General features: G+C 46.2%; 1 protein-coding gene across 7 annotated transcripts in view; it reads left to right on the forward strand.

The window, feature by feature from the left end:
* Nucleotides 1–509: 509 nt before the first annotated feature.
* Nucleotides 510–16,486, forward strand: part of rtkna (rhotekin a) — a 112,733-nt gene continuing 96,756 nt past the window's right edge. For all 7 annotated transcript variants that reach the window (XR_003870032.1, XR_003870033.1, XM_029717869.1 and 4 more), the window contains exon 1: nucleotides 510–993. Coding sequence is in view for 5 of the 7 variants with exons in the window: in XM_029717869.1 (XP_029573729.1) it covers nucleotides 886–993 (108 nt within the window). In the remaining 2 variants the exon portion in view is untranslated. The remainder of the gene's footprint in view (nucleotides 994–16,486) is intronic.

Below are 16,486 nucleotides of genomic sequence, written 5' to 3' on the forward strand. Positions count from 1 at the left end.
CTGGAGCAAAAACCAACAGGAGGGTAGCTCTCCAGGAACAGGACTGGAGCAAAAACCTACAGGAGGGTAGCTCTCCAGGAACAGGACTGGAGCAAAAACCTACAGGAGGGTAGCTCTCCAGGAACAGGACTGGAGAACCCTGTGTAGACACACCTATCCAGACGGAAACCTATTTGCCCCATCTGGTCCATGACACCTACCTGAATGTACCCCCCTCATCTTACTTGTCTTCTCTTTTGCCTATGAATAATCTGTTACCAGAATCAGTAGCAGCACCAACAGTAGACTGATGTCATTTTTCTACAGTAGCTAGGCTGTACAGTCAGTAGGCAGGCAGGTTGTCCCCATTCACTCTGCCCTAGCAATGCCGAGTGGAGGTGATCTGCTTTGTCATTTAACCAGAAGAAACAGGCCTCTGTCGTTCCTCGGGTGTTTGTTCAGTTGCAGTCCCTCCCTCCAACCGTACGGTGCCCGGCTCTACACAATCATAGCCTACCAACCAACAGCAGCAGTACAAAGCCAAATCACTGCCTACACACAGCGCTAAGCAAGACACCGCCCGTAGAGGTCTGAACTGGGATAGTGGAAAAGTTACGTCGCGCACCACAGGGGTGTCACACAATAGTGGGCACACCGGGGAATTTATAGCAGTCTAGGAAAGATGCAGGAACGGAAGGAGTCTGTAAACGTTAATATATGAATAGTTTGTTCTTCGCGGTTGAGAAATAATTGTAAGAGTGAGTTGACGTAATTGTGTCCTTTCGATAAATGTTGCAATAGCTGCGCACCTGGATAAGCTACTTTGAAAAGGATCTTGACACTAGCGCTCTACCAATACGACGTTTCAAACAGCAAGGTCATTTTGATTAGCACCAGAAGTTTGCAATGTTTTGCCGAAATCAAACAAGAGCCACGATTGCTCGGTGTTCAGCCCTTGAAATGGAGATACGGCGAGGAAAATTCAGACGAAGTGTTTTCTTGGACACTTTACAGGTAATTGTGGTTCTTCTTTATTGCCACCACGATGTCCTTCTCGGTATGCGGTTTTCGAGGACGAGCGTGTGGGGTTGTGTTTACTTTCACAGGTCGTTCCGCCATGTATCAACGCGCAATGATTTCGCCCAGTGGCGGAGCGCAGTTTCGCGGTGCCCCGCAAGCATTTATTTCTTCTATGGGGCACTGAACAAAAATGTGCAGTTTTATAGCTAATCTCATGCTATTTTACACATTTTGTCATGAGCCTAATATAAAATGGTGCTGTTTTAGAGCTCAGGGATTCTTTAAACATGGGACAATCTCAAATTTGTTCCCACAAATATTAATTTTGTCCTAATAATAACAACATTTGAAATATGTGTGTGTGTATATGAGCGTAAAAGTGATAATTTGAAAAAGTTTCTATACGCTAGATTTAGAATTGTTTGGGAACTTCAGTTGTGAATGATACAAACCTTAGAAATCAAAAGATATATGGACTGCATGCTGGACTATAGGCTATTGATGATTTGAGAAATACCTGTCATCCGGACGGGTAGCCTACTATGGTTTTATAGTGGAGCTGTGCTTAATATGAGCAGCTGAGAAATAAATATAACAACACTTATTTCACTCCAGGCATCAACCACTGTTTGAGGAGCATGATCTCACTAAGCGACAGGTAATATTCTGGCCAAACTCTGTATGCCATGGGCTCTCCAACCCTTTTCCTGCAGCTACCATGTACATCATTTGGGAAACCAAGTGAAATATGTTCGGGAACATTGATAGTAACATGTTTTTGTAAACAAAACATATTTCACTAAACTGTTGACAGCCGCTCTGCGCGAATAAAGGAAAGAGGAGGAGATGGAAACGCACGGTGGTGAGATATTCTGTATCACTAAAGGTAATGTGTCACCCAATTCATTATGAACATATAAAAACATGCCCTCTTACTAGGTTATTCAAACTCAAATACAAATTAAATATAATTGTATGCTAACTCTGTAAATCGCCCTGCACAATCATGAACCAACAGCATTGCCTAGGGCTATACTTTCTCTCCCAGACAAATTGTGGAGCATAGCACAAGGTAACCAGTCCATTCAGTATGAATAATAATGCAGAGCACACGCAAAGGTGGTTACTGGAATTTGTTTCATTTTGGAGTATAGGCTAGACCAATCATGTACCAAAGACATCTTAAATCAGTTTTATTTTATGTTTTTCTGCCAATGCGTAATATGCGGTAGACTATGTATTGTATAATGACAAAATCATAATTTTAATTCAGGTTTTTTTTTTTGGGGGGGGGGCTTGGGCTCATAAGCCTATGCATATGCATAAGCTCTAATATGCAAACGGGGGTTTTGAATTAATCATCACCTCGTTGTGTTAGGCTTTGAAACAACATCCACAACAACCTTGTTTTACACTCAATTTCAACCTGTTGTTGAACTTCTTTCTTCAAATTGATCATCACAGTGAGGTGAGTTTTAAAAGCATGATGTTGTTTTGATAAGTGTTTGATGTGATTTCCTATTGCATTTGTGTTGAAGTCAGTGGTTAGAGGGGCAATAGATCCCTGAGTACCAGGCCATTATGATCGTTAGCAAGTTTGGTAGAACCAACGTATGTCCAGAGTGCATGAAAGTAGATTACTGTGACTCAACGGTCACGTCGAATTTTACTGTGGTCATGACACATGGTAACACATGGTAATACATGGTAATACATGGTAATACATGGTAACACATGCACTCTATACACTTGCACACATGGATTTTGTATTGTAGAGTAGTGGCCTGAGGGAACACATTTAATGTGTTGTGAAAAGTGTTATGAAATGTAATATGTATTTTTTTGAGTGTATTTGGAAAGTATTCAGACCCCTTCACTTTTTGCACATTTTGTTACGTTACAGCCTTATTTTAAAATGTATTAAATCGTTTTTTCCCCTCATCAATCTACATACAATACCCCATAATGACAAAGTAAAAACAGGTTTTTAGACATTTTTGCAAATGTATTAAAAATATAAAACTGAAATATAACATTTACATAAGTATTCAGACCCTTTGCTCAGTACTTTGTTGAAGCACCTTTGGTTACAGCCTCGAGTCTTCTTGGGTATGACGCTACAAACTTGGCACACCTGTATTTGGGGAGTTTCTTCCATTCTCCTCTGCAGATCCTCTCAAGCTCTGTCAGGTTGGATGGGGAGCGTGGCTGTACAGCTATTGTCAGGTCTCTCCAGAGATGTTCAATCTGGTTCAAGTCCGGGCTCTGGCTGGGCCACTCAAGGACATTCAGAGACTTGTCCTGAAGCCACTTTAGACGTGACGCTTGGAATTCAGGTCAAAGAGTTCAATCTTGGTTTTATCAGACCAGATAATCTTTTCTCATGGTCTGAGAGTCCTTTAGGTGCCTTTTTGGCAAACTCCAAGCAGACTGTCATGTGCCTTTTACTGAGGAGTGGCTTCCGTCTGGCCACTCTACCATATAGGCCTGATTGGGGAAGTGCTGCAGAGATGGTTGTCCTTGTGGAAGGTTCTCCTATCTCCACAGAGAAACTCTGGAGCTCTGTCAGTGACCATTGGGTTCTTGGTCACCTCCCTGACCAAGGCCCTTCTCCCCTGATTGCTCAGTATGGACAGGCGGCCAGCTCTAGGAAGAGTCTTGGTCTTGGTGGTTCCAAACTTCTTCCATTTAAGAATGATGGAGGCCACTGTGTTCTTGGGGACCTTCACTGCTGCAGAAATGTGTTGGTACCCTTCCCCAGATCTGTGCCACAGCACAATCCTGTCGTCTCGGAGCTCAACGGACGATTCCTTCGACCTCATGACTTGGTTTTTGCTCTGACATGCACTGTCAACTGTGAGACCTTATATAGACAGGTGTGTGTGCCTTTCTAAATCATGTCCAAACAATTACATTTACCACGGGTGGACTCCAATCAAGTTGTAGAAACATCTCAAGGATGATCAATGGAAACAGGATTCACCTGAGTTCAATTTCGAGTCTCATAGCAAAGGGTATGAATACTTCTGTAAATGTGTATATATATATTATTTTTTTTATACATTTGCTAAAATTTCGCTTTGTCGTTATGGGGTGTTGTGTGTCGATTCAGGGGGAATTTTTTTTTAATCCATTTTAGAAAAAGGCTGTAACGTAACAAAATGTTGAAAACGTGAAGGGGTCTGAATACTTTCCGAATGCACTGTAACTGTCTTAATGTTGCTGTACCCCAGGAAGAGTTAATGGGGATCCTTAATAAATACAATACAAGAGAATGTGAATGTATCAGTGCAGACTGTGAATTCTAAAAGGATACTTTAGGGAATCTTAATTGTGCCATAGTGCAGGGAATTAATCTCTCTGTCTCTCTCGCTGTGCTGTGGTTTTTTAGAATTCATGTCACAGGAAACCTAATAAATGGCTAGAGAGGTGTACTCCATTATTGTATTGATTCGCTACTTGCCCTGGTTCCCTGACTGAAGGCTTCTATGCCCTCTTATTTGACCTCTGTAGATCAGATAACATTCTCTCTAGCAAGAAACTATTTCATGTTTCCAGTTTTAATCTCACATGCAGTACAGTGAAATGTCTTTCTTGCAAAACCCAACAATGCAATAACAATGTAATACAAGAAAAAGAAAACACAAAAATAAGTAATATGAAGACCATAATAAGTAAGTTAGCATACAATATACAGGGTCAGTTCCAATACCATATTTACAATGTACAGGGATACTGATCCAGGTAGATATGAATAGTAAGGTTACTAGGCAACAGGATGTAAGATTAACAGTGGAGCAGCAGCTTGTATGTGAGTGTGTGTAGAGTCAGTATAAATGGATTTGCATGTTATGTGTGAGTGATCAGAAGATGGAGTGAGTGAGTGTGTGTCTAGGGCCCTGTGAGTGTGCATAGAGACAAAAATAAAAGGCAATGAGGATACAAGGTTAACTCAGTCTGTGTAGCTATTTTGTGAACTTTTTATCAGTGTTATTCTTGGGGATGGAAGCTGTTCAAGAGCCTGTTGGTGCGAGACTTGATGCACCGGTACTGCTTGCCGTGCGGAAGCAGAGAGAATAGTCTATGGCTTGGGTGGTTGGAGTCTTTAATGATTTTCCGGGCCTGATATAGATGTCCTGGATGGCAGGGAGCTCAGCGCCAGTGATATACTGGGCTGTCTGCACCACCCTCTGTAGCGCCATGCACTCAAGGGCGGTGCTGTTGCCGTACCAGGCAGTGATGCAGCCAGTCAAAATTCTGTTGCGCCTTCTTTGCGACTGTGTGTGTGTGTGTGTGTGTGTGTGTGTGTGTGTGTGTGTGTGTGTGTGTGTGTGTGTGTGTGTGTGTGTGTGTGTTTGGACCATTTTAAGTCTTTAGTGATTTGGACACCGAGGAACTTGGAGCTGTCGACCTGCTCCACTGCGGCCCGTCGATGTGGATGAGGGCGTGCTCGGCCCCCCGTTTCCTGTAGTCCACGATCAGCTCCTTGGTCTTGCTGATGTTGAGGTAGAGGTTGTTGTACTGGAGCAAGACTGCCAGGTCACTAACCACCTCCCTGTAGGCTGACTCATCGTCAACGGTAATCAGGCCCACCATCGTTATGTCGTCAGCACACTTGATGATGGTGTTGGAGGCGTGCGTGGCCATGCAGTCGTGGGAGAACCGAGAGTACAGGAGGGGACTAAGCACACACCCCTGTGGGGCTCCTATGTTAAGGGGCAGCGTGGCGGAAGTGATGTTGCCTACCCTCACCACCTGGGGTCGGCCCGTCAGGAAGTCCAGGATCCAGTTGCAGAGGGAGGTGTTCAGACCCAGAGTCCTAAGATTGATGACAAACTTGGAGTGGACAGTGGTGTTGAATGCTGTACTAGTTGATGAATGAATGTGTCTGTGCAGATGTGGTTGGACTGCTCGTGACCATCTGATTTTGGAGAGGCATCATGTAGGAAAGGTATTACTAGTGGGTTTAGTTAATTAGGATCCCCATTTGCTACTGTACCTGCAGCATCTACTCTTCCTGGAGTCCACATAAAATGCACAAATACGTAACAAAGTACAGAACAGTTATAGACAAGAACAAGATATTACATTAAATTGGAGTATATATTGCAAAGACACCAATAAATGATGCCAAAAGCCAGCTATTACTGGCTAACAGAAACCCCGTCACTTGCTGTACTGTAGCTCTGCTGTACTGTACTGTAGCTGTACTGTAGCTCTGCTGTATTGTGGCTGTGCTGTACTGTAGCTGTACTGTAGCTCTGCGTAATTGTGGCTGTGCTGTACTGTAGCTGTACTGTAGCTCTGCTGTATTGTGGCTGTGCTGTACTGTAGCTGTACTGTAGCTCTGCTGTACTGTAGCTGTACTGTAGCTGTACTGTAGCTGTACTGTAGCTCTGCTGTACTGTACTGTAGCTGTACTGTAGCCCTGCTGTATTGTGGCTGTGCTGTACTGTAGCTCTGCTGTACTGTAGCTGTACTGTAGCTGTATTGTAGCTCTGCTGTGCTGTACTGTAGCTGTACTGTAGCTCTGCTGTATTGTGGCTCTGCTGTACTGTAGCTGTATTGTAACTCTGCTGTATTGTAACTCTGCTGTATTGTAGCTCTGCTGTGCTGTACTGTAGCTGTATTGTAGCTCTGCTGTATTGTAGCTCTGCTGTACTGTAGCTGTATTGTAACTCTGCTGTATTGTAGCTCTGCTGTGCTGTACTGTAGCTGTATTGTAGCTCTGCTGTATTGTAGCTCTGCTGTACTGTAGCTGTATTGTAACTCTGCTGTATTGTAGCTCTGCTGTACTGTAGCTGTACTGTAACTCTGCTGTATTGTAGCTCTGCTGTACTGTAGCTGTATTGTAGCTCTGCTGTGCTGTACTGTAGCTCTGCTGTATTGTGGCTCTGCTGTACTGTAGCTGTATTGTAACTCTGCTGTATTGTAACTCTGTTGTATTGTAGCTCTGCTGTGCTGTACTGTAGCTGTATTGTAGCTCTGCTGTATTGTAGCTCTGCTGTACTGTAGCTGTACTGTAACTCTGCTGTATTGTAGCTCTGCTGTACTGTAGCTGTATTGTAGCTCTGCTGTGCTGTACTGTAACTCTGCTGTACTGTATCTCTGCTGTACTGTAGCTGTATTGTAGCTCTGCTGTACTGTAACTCTGCTGTACTGTAGCTGTGCTGTATTGTAGCTCTGCCGTATTGTAGCTGTACTGTATTGTAGCTGTAGCTCTGCTGTACTGTAACTCTGCTGTATTGTAGCTGTGCTGTACTGTAGCTCTGCTGTACTGTAACTCTGCTGTACTGTAGCTCTGCTGTATTGTAGCTGTGCTGTATTGTAGCTGTAACTCTGCTGTACTGTAGCTGTGCTGTATTGTAGCTCTGCTGTATTGTAGCTGTACTGTATTGTAGCTGTGGCTCTGCTGTACTGTAACTCTGCTGTATTGTAGCTGTGCTGTACTGTAGCTCTGCTGTATTGTAGCTCTGCTGTACTGTAACTCTGCTGTACTGTAGCTCTGCTGTATTGTAGCTCTGCTGTATTGTAGCTCTGCTGTACTGTAACTCTGCTGTATTGTAGCTCTGCTGTATTGTAGCTGTAGCTGTGCTGTATTGTAGCTGTAGCTCTGCTGTATTGTAGCTCTGCTGTATTGTAGCTCTGCTGTATTGTAGCTGTAGCTCTGCTGTATTGTAGCTGTACAGAAGTTTTTGCTTGATAGGGACGTTCCACCCTGAATAAATCCTGCCCTATAGGCCCTTTTCTCTTTCAGTGTTAACACATATTACTTATGGGCAATTCTAGTGTTATGGATGAAACTGAAATGACAAACAAAACACAACTTTTGATGTGTGTGTGTATATAGAATAGTATACACCAAAATGTGGACTCCTAAATGTTGAATGTTACATTTAGAAAATACTAACTTTAGTTTTGCATACTTAGGTTGATTTCCAGTGGCATTGCTCATTTTGTTGATGAGGAAGATCTAAACTGTTTAGATTTTCACATTTTGTTTTTCAGTTTGTCATTTAGACCTTCCACCGACAACAACCAAACAATCATTGCCTTCTCTCTCCATAATCCGCTTTCCATTCCTCATACAAGATGAATGTGGGTTTCAGCCATTGTGTTCCATGTTATTGATACCCTGGAATACCTGAGAGTTTCTCACAGCCAATTCCTTCCCTGTGGGACTGCAGTGCATCCATTAGATCTTAATGCTCTGACACAGCCAGTGGCATATCAATGAAGCAGGCCATGGTGTTGTGAAAGAACCCCTTTCACCCTGTGAAGCCCAATACAGACTCTGTGTGGGGTTTCCGTTAGCCGGTAATAGCCGGCTTTTGGTCGTCTTAAATGTATAGAAAAGCCAATAAATAAAATGAGCACCTGCTAGTTATTGCATATCAGATCTCCCCTCTTTCTAAATTCCGCTCTCATGTGCGTGCGCTTTTTATGGTGTTTTCCCGCTAAATGCATTATGGAACAAACATTTGCACGTAGCCTACTGCCTTGTGCGCAAAAATAGTTTATCAACATTTTAAGATAAACGTTCTGATCTGTTGCATTAGACTCATTTGCTTTAAAAAATATATATTATGAAGCCTAGGCCTACTGGTTTTATGAATTTGGGATCTGTCATCCCACAACTTTCCCAGTCTGCTTGGAATAGGCTATTTCTTTCTCCACTAACTGACCAATAGAATAGGTCAACTTTTCTACTGTGGGGGATAGTAGTTTGACATCGTTCCTCAACTTGTTGGCTGAGGAACAGTAAATGTGGACAGTTATTTTAACATCTTCAAAGTGCTGATCAGAATTAGGAAAGAAAGACTGCACATCGTTGCATCCTTGACTTGCATGTTCTGTTCATATGAATGACCTTAATCTATTTGTGATTTCTGTCATTCTGAGCACCGTGGGTGAACACCCTAATGGGTTATGAACCCAATGCACATGGGTCCGGTACATTTAAATGCTGCAGGTCAAATGTCCAGAGCCACATTTTCCAGAACAGAAACCCATGTGTGTGTCTTTGTTTGCACCACCACCACCACCATCACCACCACCATCACCACCATCACCACCACCACCACCACCATCACCACCACCACCACCACCATCACCACCATCACCACCACCATCACCACCACCACCACCATCACCATCACCACCATCACCACCACCACCACCACCATCACCACCACCACCATCACCACCACCACCATCACCACCACCATCACCACCACCACCATCACCATCACCACCACCACCATCACCACCACCACCATCACCACCACCACCACCACCACCACCACTCTTGCCAGGTTGGGCAGAGGTGCAGAGTTTTATCTTTTATTTTTTTATAGGTAGGCCTAAAGGATTTTAGGTAAAATAACCCAATCAAAATGGAAAGCTCATTGAAAGAGGTAATGTCAGGCCTATTGGGTAAAAATCAATGATAGCCTATTGTATAGATAATAGAACCAAAATGAACTAAACTTTTAAGAGATCAGATTTTTTTGTTTATATACTGAATAAAAATATAAACTCAACATGTAAAGTGTTGGTTCCCTGAGCTGAAATAAAAGATCCCAGAAATGTTCCATACGCACAAAAAGCTTATTTCTCTCAAAATGTTGTGCACACATTTGTTTACATCCCTGTTAGTGAACATTTCTCCTTTGCCAAGAAAATCCGTCCACCTGACAGGTGTGGCATATCAAGAAGCTGATTAAACAGCATGATCATTACACAGGTGCACCTCCGGAGTGGGTGGGCCCGGCTCCCTAGTGGTAGGGCCTATGCTCTCCCAGACACACCCATGGCTGCACCTCTGCCCAGTTGTGAAATCCATTGATTAGGGCCAAATTAATTAATTTAAATTGAATGATTTCCTTATATGAACTGTAACTCAGTAAAATCATTGAAATATTTGCATGTTGCGTTTTTATTTTAGTTCAGTATAAATAGTTTTCTACAATGACACACACAGTTAGCTAGCTACCCACCTCATTCCTTTCTGTTAGCATCATGTTTTCCGGATACGCCTCTTTTCGAAATCCACAATATTAAAATTTTGTTTGTATTTTTTTAAATATTGATATATAGTAATTATTTTTGCGGGGGTGTAGATCAGCTTTAATATTGCAGATAGATTGTGGCAATCACGGCCGGTTGTGATACAGCCTGGAATCAAACCAGTTGCAAAGAAAAAGCCATATCTCAGACTAGCCAATAAAAATAAAAGATTCATATGGGCAAAAGAACACAGACACTGGACAGAGGAACTCTACCTAGAAGGCCAGCATCCCGGAGTCGCTTCTTCACTGTTGACATTGAGACTGGTGTTTTGCGGGTACTATTTAATGAAGCTGCCAGTTGAGGACTTGTGAGGCGTCTGTTTCTCAAACTAGACACTCTAATGTACTTGTCCTCTTGCTCAGTTGTGCACCGACCCCCCCCCCCCTCTCTTTCTATTCTGGTTAGGGCCAGTTTGTGCTGTTCTGTGAAGGGAGTAGTACACAGCGTTGAACGAGATCTTCAGTTTCTTGGAAATTTCTCGCATGGAATAGCCATCATTTCTCAGAACAAGAATAGACTGAGGAGTTTCAGAAGAAAGTTATTTGTTTCTGGCCATTTTGAGCCTGTAATCGAACCCACAAATGCTGATGCTCCAGATACTCAACTAGTCTAAAGAAGGCCAGTTTTATTGCTTCTTTAAGTAGCACAACAGTTTTCAGCTGTGCTAACATAATTGCAAAAGGGTTTTCTAATGATCAATTAGCCTTTTAAAATGATAAACTTGGATTAGCTAACACAACGTGCCATTGGAACACAGGAGTGATGTTTGCTGATAATTGGCCTCTGTACGTCTATGTGGATTATCCATAAAAAATCTGCCGTTTCCAGCTACAATAGTAATTTACAACATTATTAATGTCTACACTGTATTTCTGATCAATTTGATGTTATTTTAATGGACAAAAAATGTGCTTTTCTTTCAAAAACAAGGACATTTCTAAGTGACCCCAAACTTTTGAACGGGGGTGTGTGTGTGTGTGTGTGTGTATACATATCCCAGGTTTTTATTTTTTACATTGTAGAATAATAGTGAAGACATCAAAACGATGAAATAACACACATGGAATCATGTAGTAACCAAAAAAGTGTTAAACAAACAAAAATCTATTTTATATTTGGGATTCTTCAAAGTAGCCACCCTTAGCTTTGCACACTTGACAATTGGCCCAGTGTCGTCCGGGTTAGGGGAGGGTTTGGCCGGCTGGGATGTCCTTGTCCCATCGCGCTCTAGTGACTCCTTGTGGCAGGCCGGGCTCATGCATGCTGACTTCGGTCGCTAGCTGCAGTGTTTCCTCCAACACATTGGTGCTTCTGGCTTCCGGGTTAAGCGAACAGTGTGTCAAGAAGCAGTGCGGCTTGGCAGGGTCGTGTTTCAGAGGACGCATGGCTCTCCACCTTCGCCTCTCCAGAGTCCATACAAGAATTGCAGCGATGGGACGAGACTGTAACTACCAATTTGGATATCACGAAATTGGGGAGAATTAAAAAAAAATATATATATATAGAATTGCTGTGGACTTGGTTTGGACCCACTCACTCTGAGAACTCTTGCATATATGTCTTTCTTTCCCCCTGTGAGTGTTCCTGGAGGGGTGTGTCCACATCTGCTACTGTAGTTCCAGTATAGTAGTATTCCTGTGGGTCTTCCTGGTTACTCTGTCTCTGGGGTTCATGATGGATGGATCTCCATCTGACTACCAGACCCTGAGAGAATGGGGGCTAATGCTGAATCAACACGTATGGCAGCCTGTCTGTTTTTCTGTGTGTGTGTGCATGCGCGCATAGTATATTCCCTTCTGTCCAGCTCCTCTGCTTCACTCTCTGTGGGAGTTGAAATCTGCTTTTTCAATTGCCCCGCACAAAACACTAAACTCACTGCACGCTATTCTGTCCATGCTGTTTTGCTGCCACAGAGAGACACCCATGTATGGATAGTGGGAGTGATAGAGAGAGAAATGGAACGCTAAGAGTTCAAACTCAGCCCTACAATGTCATTTCTGACACTACCCACCCAACCACCATGGCCACCAGCAGCTATACTTTGGTTTAGGAAGTGGTTGGATCATGTGATGTTGTGATGGACACACCCACACCCAGCTCTCTGCACACTCTCTCCCAGTCCCAGCCCTCCACCACTCTCTCCCAGTCCCAGCCCTCTGCCTACTCTCTCCCAGTCCCAGCCCTCTGCCTACTCTCTCCCAGTCCCAGCCCTCTGCCTACTCTCTCCCAGTCCCAGCCCTCTGCCTACTCTCTCCCAGTCCCAGCCCTCCACCACTCTCTCCCAGTCCCAGCCCTCCACCACTCTCTCCCAGTCCCAGCCCTCCACCACTCTCTCCCAGTCCCAGCCCTCCACCACTCTCTCCCAGTCCCAGCCCTCTGCCTACTCTCTCCCAGTCCCAGGCAGCCGCCCACTCTCTCCCAGTCCCAGCCCTCTGCCTACTCTCTCCCAGTCCCAGCCCTCCACCACTCTCTCCCAGTCCCAGCCCTCTGCCTACTCTCTCCCAGTCCCAGCCCTCTGCCTACTCTCTCCCAGTCCCAGCCCTCCACCACTCTCTCCCAGTCCCAGCCCTCCACTACTCTCTCCCAGTCCCAGCTCTCTGCCTACTCTCTCCCAGTCCCAGCTCTCTGCCTACTCTCTCCCAGTCCCAGCTCTCTGCCCACTCTCTCCCAGTCCCAGCCCTCCACCACTCTCTCCCAGTCCCAGCTCTCTGCCTACTCTCTCCCAGTCCCAGCCCTCTGCCTACTCTCTCCCAGTCCCAGCCCTCTGCCTACTCTCTCCCAGTCCCAGCCCTCTGCCTACTCTCTCCCAGTCCCAGCCCTCTGCCTACTCTCTCCCAGTCCCAGCTCTCTGCCTACTCTCTCCCAGTCCCAGGCAGCCGCCCACTCTCTCCCAGTCCCAGCCCTCTGCCTACTCTCTCCCAGTCCCAGCCCTCTGCCTACTCTCTCCCAGTCCCAGCCCTCCACCACTCTCTCCCAGTCCCAGCCCTCCACCACTCTCTCCCAGTCCCAGCCCTCCACCACTCTCTCCCAGTCCCAGCCCTCCACCACTCTCTCCCAGTCCCAGCCCTCTGCCTACTCTCTCCCAGTCCCAGGCAGCCGCCCACTCTCTCCCAGTCCCAGCCCTCTGCCTACTCTCTCCCAGTCCCAGCCCTCCACCACTCTCTCCCAGTCCCAGCCCTCTGCCTACTCTCTCCCAGTCCCAGCCCTCTGCCTACTCTCTCCCAGTCCCAGCCCTCCACCACTCTCTCCCAGTCCCAGCCCTCCACTACTCTCTCCCAGTCCCAGCTCTCTGCCTACTCTCTCCCAGTCCCAGCTCTCTGCCTACTCTCTCCCAGTCCCAGCTCTCTGCCCACTCTCTCCCAGTCCCAGCCCTCCACCACTCTCTCCCAGTCCCAGCTCTCTGCCTACTCTCTCCCAGTCCCAGCCCTCTGCCTACTCTCTCCCAGTCCCAGCCCTCTGCCTACTCTCTCCCAGTCCCAGCCCTCTGCCTACTCTCTCCCAGTCCCAGCCCTCTGCCTACTCTCTCCCAGTCCCAGGCAGCCGCCCACTCTCTCCCAGTCCCAGCCCTCTGCCTACTCTCTCCCAGTCCCAGCTCTCTGCCTACTCTCTCCCAGTCCCAGCTCTCTGCCTACTCTCTCCCAGTCCCAGCCCTCCACCACTCTCTCCCAGTCCCAGCCCTCCACCACTCTCTCCCAGTCCCAGCTCTCTGCCTACTCTCTCCCAGTCCCAGCCCTCTGCCTACTCTCTCCCAGTCCCAGCCCTCTGCCTACTCTCTCCCAGTCCCAGCCCTCTGCCTACTCTCTCCCAGTCCCAGCCCTCCACCACTCTCTCCCAGTCCCAGCCCTCTGCCTACTCTCTCCCAGTCCCAGCCCTCTGCCTACTATCTCCCAGTCCCAGCCCTCCACCACTCTCTCCCAGTCCCAGCCCTCCACCACTCTCTCCCAGTCCCAGCCCTCCGCTACTCTCTCCCAGTCCCAGCCCTCCGCCTACTCTCTCCCAGTCCCAGCCCTCTGCCTACTCTCTCCCAGTCCCAGCCCTCCACCACTCTCTCCCAGTCCCAGCCCTCCACCACTCTCTCCCAGTCCCAGCCCTCCACCACTCTCTCCCAGTCCCAGCTCTCTGCCTACTCTCTCCCAGTCCCAGCCCTCTGCCTACTCTCTCCCAGTCCCAGCTCTCTGCCTACTCTCTCCCAGTCCCAGCCCTCCACCACTCTCTCCCAGTCCCAGCTCACTGCCTACTCTCTCCCAGTCCCAGCCCTCCACCACTCTCTCCCAGTCCCAGCCCTCTGCCTACTCTCTCCCAGTCCCAGCCCTCCACCACTCTCTCCCAGTCCCAGCCCTCTGCCTACTCTCTCCCAGTCCCAGCCCTCTGCCTACTCTCTCCTAGTCCAGTTAGCCTCCAGGAGCGTGTTGCAGGGCCTGTGGAGCAGAGAGACATGGGCCTCGTTCCAATACTTACAAAATGTACCCTGCTTTCCTGGAGGTTATAAATGATCTAGAAGTGATTGGATGAGTGAGAGCAAGGTTACCAACCTATTGCTTTCACCAATCCTACATTGTCCAATCAGTGGGAATGTCATGGCAGGGAGGACCCATCTCTCTTTGATCTGTACCAGTTCGGTCCGGCTGGGCCTATGGTGCTGTGGAGCTGGTGCAAAATAACTTAAATTACCAGGGATGTAGTTTATTCCCAGCTTTGCGGTGTAGAAGTTATTTTGCTGGAGTCATTTACGAGTTGTGTGACTGCTTGTAATCTATCTGCAACAGTCAATGCAATTGTGCTCCAGAAGTTTTTTGTTGAGACCTGGCGCATACCTGCACTGTTCTCAGACATGCACTATTTCGGGCATGAGAGCACTGTTAAATGTTTAATGTGGTTTGGCAGAGATTACATGACTATAAACCACCAATGTGTTTTTCCAGATGATTTATTTAAGCGTGTCTGTGCATGAGCATACAGGCTTAGGCCCTATATCCTATATGGATATCGCTGTCTCGATCTCAATTCAATGTGCTTTAATGGCATGAATGACAAGGTCAATGTTGGCAAAGCGAAGTGATATACAAAAAATATGAAGACAACAGCGACAATAATAAAAATAGTAGCTATAAAACATATATACAAACACACAAACATATTCAGACACCTTCAATTTTTCCACATTTTGTTACATTACAGCCTTATTCTAAAATTGATTAAACATTTTTTTCCTTCAATCTACACATAATACCCCATAAGGCCAAAGATAAAACAGTTTTGTAGAACATTTTGCAAATGTATTAAAAATAAATAACGGATACCTTATTTACATAAGTTCAGACACAATTTAGCTCAGGTGCATCCTGTTTCCATTGATCATCTGTGATGTTTCTACAACTTGGAGTCCACCTGTGGTAAATTACATTGATTGTACATGATTTGGAAAGGCACACACCTGTCTATAAAAGGTCCCACAGTTGAATTGTCCGTTGAGCTCAGAAACAGGATTGTGTTGAGGCACAGATCTGGGGAAGGGTACCAACACATTTCTGCAGCATTTGAAGGTCCCCAAGAACACAGTGGCCTCCATCATTCTTAAATGGAAGAAGTTTGGAACCACCAAGACTCTTCCTAGAGCTGGCCGCCCAGCCAAACTGAGCAATCGGGGGAGGAGGGCCTTGGTCACTCTGACAGAGCTCCAGAGTTCCTCTGTGGAGATGGGAGAACCTTCCAGAAGGACGCAATCCTCCACCAAACAGGCCTTTATGGTAGAGTGGCCAGACAGAAGCCACTTCTCAGTAAAAGGTGCCAAAAAGGCACCTAAAGGACTTTCAGACCTTGAGAAACAAGATTCTCTGGTCTGATGAAACCAAGATTGAACTCTTTGGCCTGAATGCCAAGCGTTACGTCTGGAGGAAACCTGGCTCCATCCCTACGGTGAAGCATGGTGGTGGCAGCATCATGCTGTGGGGATGTTTTTCTGCGGCAGGGACTGGGAGACTAGTCAGGATCGAGGGAAAGATGAACAGAGAATGTACAGAGAGATCCTTGATAAAAACCTGCTCCAGAGCACTCAGTACCTCAGACTGGGGCAACAGGACAATGGCCCTAAGCACACACCCAAGACAACACAGGAGTGGCTTTGGGACAAGTCTCTGAAATGTCCTTGAGTGGCCCAGCCAGAGCCCGGACTCGATCACGATCAAACATCTATGGAGAGACCTGAAAATAGCTGTGCAGCAACGCTCCCCATCCAACCTGACAGAGCTTGAGAGGATCTGCTGAGCAGAATGAGATAAACTCCCCAAATACAGGTGTGCCAAACTTGTAGCTTCATACCCAAGAAGAATTGAGGCTGTAGTTGCTGCCAAAGGTGCTTCAACAAAGTACTGAGTGAAGGGTCTGAATACTTATGTAAATGTGATATTTCAGTTTT

The sequence above is a fragment of the Salmo trutta genome, chromosome 27 (genome assembly GCF_901001165.1).
Source record: "Salmo trutta chromosome 27, fSalTru1.1, whole genome shotgun sequence".
Taxonomy (NCBI): Eukaryota; Metazoa; Chordata; class Actinopteri; order Salmoniformes; family Salmonidae; genus Salmo; species Salmo trutta.